Genomic DNA, 9,285 nt, shown 5'->3' with positions numbered 1-9,285 from the left:
GCCCACTTGAGCTCACTGGTAACAGCTGTTAACTGTGGGTTTTGGAATGATGCCTGTATAAACCTACTCTTATGGATATTGGGGTGAATAGTAGCAGTAGTGCTGCTGAAGTCAGCAGGCCTATATTAGTAATACACATAAAAGATATGGCCCGATGTGCATGCCTGGTAAATCCTGCACTAGGCAGTCTTTCTTGGAATGGCACAAGGACTCTACAGGATAGTCCTAGAAACAGCCTAATAAGCAGCATCAGCGGTAGCAAAAATACGGGCCTTGCATCAAGCAGTGTCCCATCAGCCTTTTTCTTTGCTTGGAATTTCATAATAAACTTTGACAAGTTCTTCGTAGCTGCTTTCTGTTGAGGCAGCACAGAATAACAGCGTCAGCAAAGGCCTGTCAACTCAAGCAGAAGCCTGAGCTTTTGTAGAAGACTTGACACAAGGGCTTAGATGTGCGAGAAGAATGGCTGGGACAAGAGTTGCGTGGCAGAGCCTCCTGCTGGAGAGGTGGCCTCTGCATTAGAAAGAGATGCCCTGACAGCAAAGCTGCTCCACCCTTGTTTAAAAACAAAAGAACAAGAAAACAAACAAAAAACCCCAACAAATAACGCACCACCCTTGGCAGCACTGTTTCTATGTAAGGGATTTTACCAATGTGGCTACCTCTGTTAAAAAGTATCAGCGGAATTATTCTGAAGGGGAGAATTCTGGCCTGAGAGCCTGTTTGGTTTGGGGAAATTTGTACCAGATTAGCTCCACAGGCACGAGTTGTTGGGGGGATTTGGGGGCAAGTAAATGGGGGCTGGCTCCACTGTGACATTGACTGCAATAGCTTACTCTCATACAGGATCAGTTTGTGTTATACCAGTACCACACGTGTTCACTGAAATGTGCGGTCGTCAACTTTTAAAGTTAGGCTTGACCTGTACTGATATTTTAGGCAGGTCAGTCTGTACCTTTCTGTTGTTTCCCTCCTCTACCAAAGTGAAGTTGGATGGGAAATGGAAAAACAATTCCGTGACACTTTTAAAGCTGTTTCTATTTAGCAGGATTTAAAGCACAGCTAAACAAAAGGAGTCTTATTTCCCCCTTACTTGCATTTTCTTCTGGTGTTTGGCCAATCAATGCAATAAAATGAGCTAGTGCCTTCTTATTCCCTCACTAATTCCAAACTACTGTTTATGTGGATGTTTTCCTTTCCACCTCAACCACCCCATCAGGTTTTATTTTTCTTACTCTGAACTTTTACAAAGTGGAAGATATTTTAAGTTACAGATTGTTTTGAAAATAATGGAACAAAACAGAAGGAAAGAAAAAAATTAAAAGCCGCAACACTGGAATTCTTTTGTATTCATATGGAAGAGGGAGTGAAACCATTGAAGATGTTATTTCACAAATAATACTCAAAAACTCAAAAAAAGTTAGCAGGTGAGACATTTTCTGGCTAAATCTAATTGTCAGTGTAGTTAAAAAAAAATAGACTGGTTTTGTTGTAAGCTGTATAACTCCTGTATGTGCTACAAAAGTAGCTTACTTATGATAGTGTTTGTTCCCTTAGCCTTATAAAAACCAAAGTACATTTTATAAACAAGGACTTGAATACTGAAAGAAAACAAGTTACTCTCAAGCTGTGTCTGGACAGCTCACTTCTGCCTAATCTATTAAAAATAAATTCTCCATAGTGGAGTCAGCAGATAGTCACAGCGAAATATTCATTCCTTTCTTTGAGGTGGTCTCATCAGTAATGAAGGAAAGGTGAAGCTGTTCAACAGCAAAATTCAAAGTTAACACTTTGTTTGGATGAATGTGGCAGTTTATGTTTTTCTCAGGGCTGTTAATTTTCTCCGGTAGAGTGCTATTCATTATGCTCAATCCAAATGTTAAAGCTGTCTTAGAATCATAATTACAGTGTGTGTTCTGTGCTTATTAGAGATAAGATTGATTAGCAAGGTATGACATTCTGTTTTCTACTCATGGGCAAGAGGAAGTCATGTTGCAGCACTCTTAGGCTACATTTGAAATCTGTGTTTAAAGGTGGTTAAAACTGTGGGTAGTTACAGTCCCCAGACTCCATCCATAGTGGTGACGAGGAACTTTTTTGGTCAAATCTGTCCGTGTAATTATGCCCTAATCTATACAATCTGCTCCCTCCAAGATTCAAGGCACTTTAGAAAGTCCCTTTCAGGCTGCAGTAGGAATAGATGGAGACAGGAGACACGGCATTATCTCAGATGAAGCAGGGTACCACCATTGATGGATATAGATGTAGAAATACTTTTCCCTACCTTTAATGCAGGGAAGAGTGAAAAGGAGTCCTAAAGGGTTCACTTTTTTCTTTTTTTTTTCCTCCTTTTTCTTCTTTTTTCCCCAGCTAGTTATTCACTTAAGAAATAAGGCAGGCAGACCTGTGACTCTAGATGTGTAAATCTTGTGCTTCATGATGGGAACTCAGTTTTGTCCCGCCTAAATTGTAACAATGACTCCGCTCATGGAGAGGACAACCATCGTTACTGTATGCGTGTTCTTCAGAGCATGTGTCTATCTGTATTACTAGATTCCTTTTCCTACTATTACTGTGGTACTGCAATGGCTACCATACAGATTTGTATTCTCCTTTTGAGGCAGTTTGTGCATAACGTTATGTTCTGATGGGGGGGGAATTTATGAACAATCTATGGTAACATAAAGAATTTTCTAGCAACCACACTAAATAGATTTTCAGCAGTTTGTTAAATTGGGGACAGTCTTGAGCCAGAATCTGGAACCTTAAACAACTTCTGTCTCCCCAGACTTTTGAAAGCTTCAGACCAAGGCCTCAATGTACTTCTTAATAGTAGAGGCTCCTCTCTGGTGTTAAAATATATTTATTTTATCAGAACGTCCCATTAAAAAATAAAGGGGCTTGAGTCCAGACCTCAGCATAGATGTAATTCAGGTGTAATGCGATAGAAAACTGAATAGTGAATACAAAATTAAAACTTTGGGAAGCCAGAATCAGGCCTGAAATCAAGATAGCCTAAAGGCATCCAAAAATTGTTGCTATAGCTATAGAGGGGAATTTTGCTTAAAAAATAAAAAAAAAAATTGAGGTCACCTTTTAAGAATGCGATTCCCAAAGTTGCAAAGAATGAATCATTGGCGCCAATTTTTACGCTGTGTAGCTCCATAGTTATCTTTGTTATGCTGACTGCATAAAATTTTTGGTGATGTGTCTGTAGAGGGCTGGTGTTGAGTCTGTAACATTGACACTCTGATTATCTTTCCCTCCTCTTTCAGCTAACCAACTATTGGTAAAGATCAAAGAAAGTGAGGAGGAGGGCTGACAAGAAACAGTGTATGAGAGATGCCTGCACAGCTTTAAATAAATAAAAAGGGGTTAAGACTTCAAATCTGTTGCAAGATATCTGTGCATGTGGGGCCCTGTTTTGCTGTAACGAGCTACGTTAACAGCACACAGAGCATGCTGTCATATTTAGACCTGTATGAATCTGGTCCTTTGAATATTAATGTATTTGAAGAAAATAAAGTTGTATATCACTAGAAATATCTGGGAACATTAAAGCTGAAAAAAACCCACGTGGTTTCTGGTAGACTAACATCTCTTTGTCTTTTACATTTCCCTCCATAGCAAAATTAGATTTGTGGCTTTCAATGTCAGTGTCTAGTTTGTTTCACTTTCCAATTCATGAGAGTTGAGGAATGTGTAAGTGAGAGCCTGACTTTCCTTCCCTCCAGAAAAGAACAACTCTACATTAAGACTTAACAAGATAAAAAGGAAAGCAGGAGACAATAAATACAGGGTAAAAACTCTTCCACAGTGAAAGATCGTCAGCCAAAAATAAGGCTTTGCAGGGTGAGCAGGAGTATTTTTGACACCTCACAGAAAGTATCAATACATTATGTAAACAGTAAAAATGTTTGAAATAGAGGTGGATCAGGAAGGCAGCAATATGATCTGTGGGACACAACACTTCCCAATGTAGTGAAAAGAAATGACAGTGTTTTTCTTCTACTTGGGCAGAGACCAGCTGCAGTTCCATATAGGGGACCGGAGGTGAGGCAGTGGATTCTGCCTTCTAAAGCCCTGCTCACTCTAACCCCATAGAGGCAGCATGCTTAGGCCTTGTGTTAATGCTATAGATTTTACCCCAACAGTTTTATGTCAAAACTTACCTTCCTTTTTTAAATTTAAATGCTGGCTGTCCAAACAGTTGGCAACCTCTCATTAAAAATATGCCCACCTAGGTTTTTTATGCCAAATATTTTTACAGTATGTATATTTTCTCGCAGCCTCCTTGTTATGTTTCAGGTGGGTCCGAATAAAACTATCAGAAGCTAAGTAGGAATGTAAAAATCTTGAAGTTGGAACTTAGTATATAGGTAACTGAGTGTGTTTCAGATGTGTGGGTCTTGTGTTGGAGTGTAAAATAACAGTAACACTATTGATGAGTGACTTTTTAGTAGCCTAAAACCAGAAGAAAAACTGGTTCTAAATCAAAAATCTAGAAAATCTCAAAATTTAGTTCATAAATGATCGCTTGATGATGGACTGGTGTGTATGTGAAAATGGACTTAACTATGGTGTGGCATAAAAGTTCTATTAACGTTGGCTTGTGAAGGTCCCCTTACTGGCAAATAGTGAATATATGAATAAGTTATGTAGTTGTTCCAGGTGAAATGCCACTCAGTGCTCTGTGCCTTTTTTCCAGCTAAAATGGTAATCTAACTGTTGTGGAATTCTACATGAAACACAGTAGAGGAAAATTGTACGGGCACATGAGTGAAGCCTGGTGTCTCTGTTACCACGGGTGAGACTTCCCACAGTTGTGATACGGCAGCTCTGTCCTTGGGCGTCCTGGAGATTCCTCTGAGCGAGGCGGTGCTGTTGACTGGTTCTCCTGGCCAGTAACGTGGGGTCTGACTGGGAAAAGGGCTGTCAACAATCCAAGGTCATCTGTGGCTGTTCTCACTGCTTGTTGCTGTTGCTGGTAGCTGATAAAGGCCCAATGTCTGAATAACAGGAGCAGCAAGGGAAGCACGTGTGGCTTAATCCCATTTTTGCAATGCGCTCCCTGCCAAGCTGTGCCAAGAGCTCTTTGCCTGCAGAGCAGGAATGGGCCTATATATCCAACCAAACAGGACCAAAGGGACTTATTAAACTCCTAAAAATGACCTCAACCATTTCTTTTAATTCTCTGAAAATGTCACCAGTTTGCATTAGAATATCTCAGGGCTTGGCTGAATTTTGGTGCCTTCTCTCTCAGTGGCACCGATCTGCTTTGAGTTCTGCAGTGCGATATGGTTCTAGGCTATTTTTTCTTTCACGTAAAGCAAAGTCGTTGTTACCCCACAAGTCAATATTGCCTATCCTAGGGTAAATGCTAAAATTTGATTGATGTGTTTGCCATTAGGTGAATAGCATGGCAATAAGAAAAGTCAAAGCAGAAATCCTCATAATAGTGAGATGTGATATAGGTCACTAGTTCAGAGTCACCCGTTCAGGTGCATGCTGAGCCCTTCATTTCTTTGCAGCGTGTACCTCAGCTGCGTGCTTATGAACACTCGGCAGTTTGTGGTTAGCTTTTCCTGTGCACGGTGAGAGAGCGCCGAACAGGAGGGTCTGAAGTCACAGTCAATGTCACCTGGGCTACTACTGTATTAAATAATATAATGTAATATGATAATGGAAACATTCTTAAAGATTGCTTCCCAGAACTGTTTTGGGATAGATCTCAGCATCTTGGCAACTCTCCAGCTAACAGAAAGCTTACTTCTCCTAAGCAGTGCCTGTAACCAAATGGCTTAGATTGCTTTGATGGAAGAGACGATTCCCTCCGGGGATGTACGCTTGGCACAGTACCTAGGTTGACCTAGGAGCTGGAGTAGGCAGTGTTGTGGAAAAAGGGACCCTAGACAGATCTTAGAAAGTTTAACTTTTTGCAAACTTCTGATGAATCCTTAATGAATCGGAAAGTGATGCATTGCTCTCTTCTCTCCTCTTCTCTGTAGGTAATAATTTATCTGTCTGTTCTGCATCCCCCTTCCTTTTCTCTTCTGCCTCAGTATTGGAAAGTTTTATTTTGTCGAACAGTTAAAAGAGAGAGAGACTTTGGTTGTCTTCGCCTTTTAAAGTTCAGCCCACTAGCTCAGAAAGAGTGCTATTTCTGCTTCTGTTAACACCCGAATATCTCACAAACATCATTACTTCCATTCTTTTATTCATTAAGCTGTGAATCAAGTTGGTTCTGTAGTCTTCTCTCATTTGCCCGTTTCACAGCAGCACATTTTAACTGTCTTTAGTTGAGTTTCTTCTGGTTATATAAATGCAAAGAATGGCGGAGCAGGCTTGGGTTTGGTGGTGGTGGTTGTGTTTTTTAAAGGGATAGAGGATGCCCGAAGGGAGGCAAGACCTTTCAGAGAGAAGTATTAGGTGACGAAGCTTACATTAATATCAGAGAAGAAGAAAACTTCTTGGTCTGGCTCTGCTCCTGTTGACGCCTGGTTTACAGGGGTGTAAATTCGTGAACTTCAGCGGATTTACTTCGGAGCCCGAGTGAGATCGGGACTGGCACCGCTCAGACCACCGAGGTCCTGCCCCGCAGCTCGTTGCGAGCTCCCTTCGTGAGCTGCAGGTGAGCCCAGGCTGCCCGGAGCTTGCCGCCCGCCCGAAGCGGGCTCTGCCCCCGGCGCCCCGGGCCCGGCCTCCCGCCCGCGCCCGCCCCGCCCCGGTACGCGGCCGGTGAAGCGGGGGTCGGGGCTCTGCCCGCCGCGGCTCCCTCTGCCGAGGGCTGCGGGGCGGGCGGCCGGCTCCCGGCGCGCCAGAAGTCGCTCTGTGGGAGAGCCGGGCAGGGCAGGGCAGGGCAGGGCCGGTCGGTCGGTGTCTGTCGGTCGGTCCGGCCGCCGCGCGTTATGTAAGGGCGCAGGGGCTGCGGGCCGGGATGACTGACGGGGAGAGGGAAATTCCTGGGGGAGGGGGAGCGGGAGCGGCGCTGCCCGGCAGCCGCTGCCAGCGCCGGCAGCGCCCGGAGACCTGGCGGGGAGAGCGGCTTTGGAGAAAGGGAGACGGCCCGGGAAGGGCGCTCCCGGGGAGCGGGAGGGGCGAGCGGGGCGGCGCGGGCTGCTTTCCCCGGTGGGGCACGCCGCCTGGGGAACGAGGGGCAGCGGCGGCGGCGCGACGGGACTCGGAGCGCGCCCGGCTTTCCCTCTCCCGGCGCGGTGCGCTGGAGCCGGAGAGCGGCGGGGAAGCCTTCCGCCGCCCGCCCGCGCCCCCTCGGTGCCGGCGGCGGGCGCTGCCCCTTTAAGACCTGCTCGCCGCCAGTTCCAGGGAGAGGGAGTGACCTCTGGGCTTTGACAGCTCCCCTAATAACTAGCAGAGCCCCGGCTCCGCCCGCGGCGCCGGATTGGCCGGCGGGCCGGTATGCCGCGCCCTGATTGGCTGGCCGCTTCCCCTCAGCGAACCTTTAGAACTCCGAGACACAATATTCTGTTACATTGTAGCAAAATGGCGACTGTCATTCACAACCCCCTGAAAGCGTAAGTAGGAATCAAAAATGTACATATTCCGCGTGGTTTAAATATGAAAAAAGGCGCCTTTCCGGCGCCGGCTGCCAGCCTGAGCCGGGCGCCGGCAGCCTCCCGGCGGGTCCCTCCTCCCGCCCTCCTTTCTGCCCCAGCTGCTCGCCGCTTTTTTGTGCAACCCATCCCCGCGGCTCGCGCCGAAATTAACGAGGAAAAATTGCTCGGCTCGCGCGCCGGTTAATTGGCGCCCGGGCGCGGAGGGGGGCGGCGGGGCGGGGAGGCGGCGGCGGGGCTGCCCGCGGCTCCCGGAGCGCGGCGCGGGGCCGGGGCCGGGGCGGCGGCGTCCCGCGGGGCCCCCGCGGGGGTGCGCGCACTTGACAGCCGCCCGCCCCCGCGGCCCGGGCGGGCTGGCCCCGCCGGCGTCCGGCGGCGGGAGGAGCGGGCCGGGCCGGGCCGGGCCGGGGCGGCGGGGGGGGAGCTCGGTGCGCCCTGCCTCCGCGCTCCGGCCGCCGCTCGGAGTTGCCTCCGCAAATCTTTGCGGAGTTGGGATGACTTGAGGAGGGGGAGCCGAGCCGCCCCCTCGCCTCTCGGCGGAGCCGCGGGGGGAGGCGGGGGCGGCCGGGGAGCGGGGCGGCCGGGGCGCTGCCGGCGCACCCCGGCGTCCGTGCGGGAGGGAGGGAGGCGGGCGGGCGGGCTCGCCTGAAATGAATGACTCGGGGCTGGCGGTCGGGGATGTGGGGCAGGAAGTGCGGCGCTCTGTTTTGCATATGACAGGCTTTCGCTTTTCAAAGTGGCGAAGAGAGTGGATTGTGTTTCCATCCGGAGAGCGGGCACAAGCAGCCGAGGGCTGCTCGGGCGGGACCTGCCCCGCCGGCGGCGGGGCAGCGCGGGAGGGCGGGGGCAGGTGCTGCCCCCGCGGAGGCGTTGCGGGGCTGCGGGGCTGCGGACGCGGCCGGCTGGAGACGGGGACCGCCGCGGCCGGGTGTCGTCTGCTGGATCGCGTCCTGTATTTTCCTTGTGGTCTGCAGCGCACGCCGCTAATCCCTGAAGGCATTAGGGAGAGTGGGATTTGGCACCGTGTGCGGGGAGAGGAGCTGTCTTAACCTTTTTGAAACGACTTCTCCGCTAACGGGGGCAGCGCTCTTGCTATTAAAGCAGGGAAGCAGAGTACCTGGCGGTGACGCTTCGTTTGCACTTTCTGGCTGCGCTGAGTGGGTGTTTTTATATGTTCGAGTTTTCAGAGATGAAATTAGGGCTGCGAGGTTTTTCTTTTTCTTTTTTCTTTTTCTTTTTTTTCCTTTTTTTTCTTTTTCTTTTTTTTTTTCTTTTTCTTTTTCTTTTTTTTTTTTTTTTTCCCCCCCCCCGGACTCAAGTCTCTCCGGCTGGAGAGCTGGAAAAACACTTGAAGGTTTTTCCAGGGATTCCTGTCGCTGTCTCTCTGCGATCCGGACGGAAAGGAAAGCCTCGAGCCGGGAAAGGGTGCTGACATGTTTATCGGCTCTCCTGCTCCGTCCTGGCAGAAAACCTTCGCTTTCATTTCCCCGTCCTCCCGGTAGCACCTTATAAAAACCCGCGGGGAGAGCGGAGCGCAGTTGTCAGGGGTGGTCAAAGAAGCCCGAGTACCCTCACGGGGGGTGGTGGGCTCTGAAAACGGCGGGGAAGAGGCGGCGTGCCCCCCGCCCGACGGCAGGTTGAACGCTTGTGCAGGCGAGAGCAACTTCTCCCCGTGCCCCTCCGGGCCGCCGGGCGCTGCTCGGGCGCAGGCAGC

At 48.9% G+C, this 9,285-nt stretch overlaps 1 protein-coding gene across 3 annotated transcripts in view; it reads left to right on the top strand.

Moving 5' to 3' along the window:
• Positions 1–7,500: 7,500 nt before the first annotated feature.
• Positions 7,501–9,285, top strand: part of DPF3 (double PHD fingers 3) — a gene marked incomplete at both ends in the record, with an annotated part of 161,878 nt that continues 160,093 nt past the window's right edge. For all 3 annotated transcript variants that reach the window (XM_082317121.1, XM_082317120.1, XM_082317122.1), the window contains one exon: positions 7,501–7,532. In XM_082317121.1, coding sequence (XP_082173247.1) covers positions 7,501–7,532 — 32 coding nt within the window. The remainder of the gene's footprint in view (positions 7,533–9,285) is intronic.

This window comes from Platalea leucorodia, assembly GCF_965183815.1.
Source record: "Platalea leucorodia genome assembly, chromosome: 7".
Classification (NCBI taxonomy): Eukaryota; Metazoa; Chordata; class Aves; order Pelecaniformes; family Threskiornithidae; genus Platalea; species Platalea leucorodia.
This window is presented reverse-complemented; position numbering and strand designations above follow the sequence as displayed.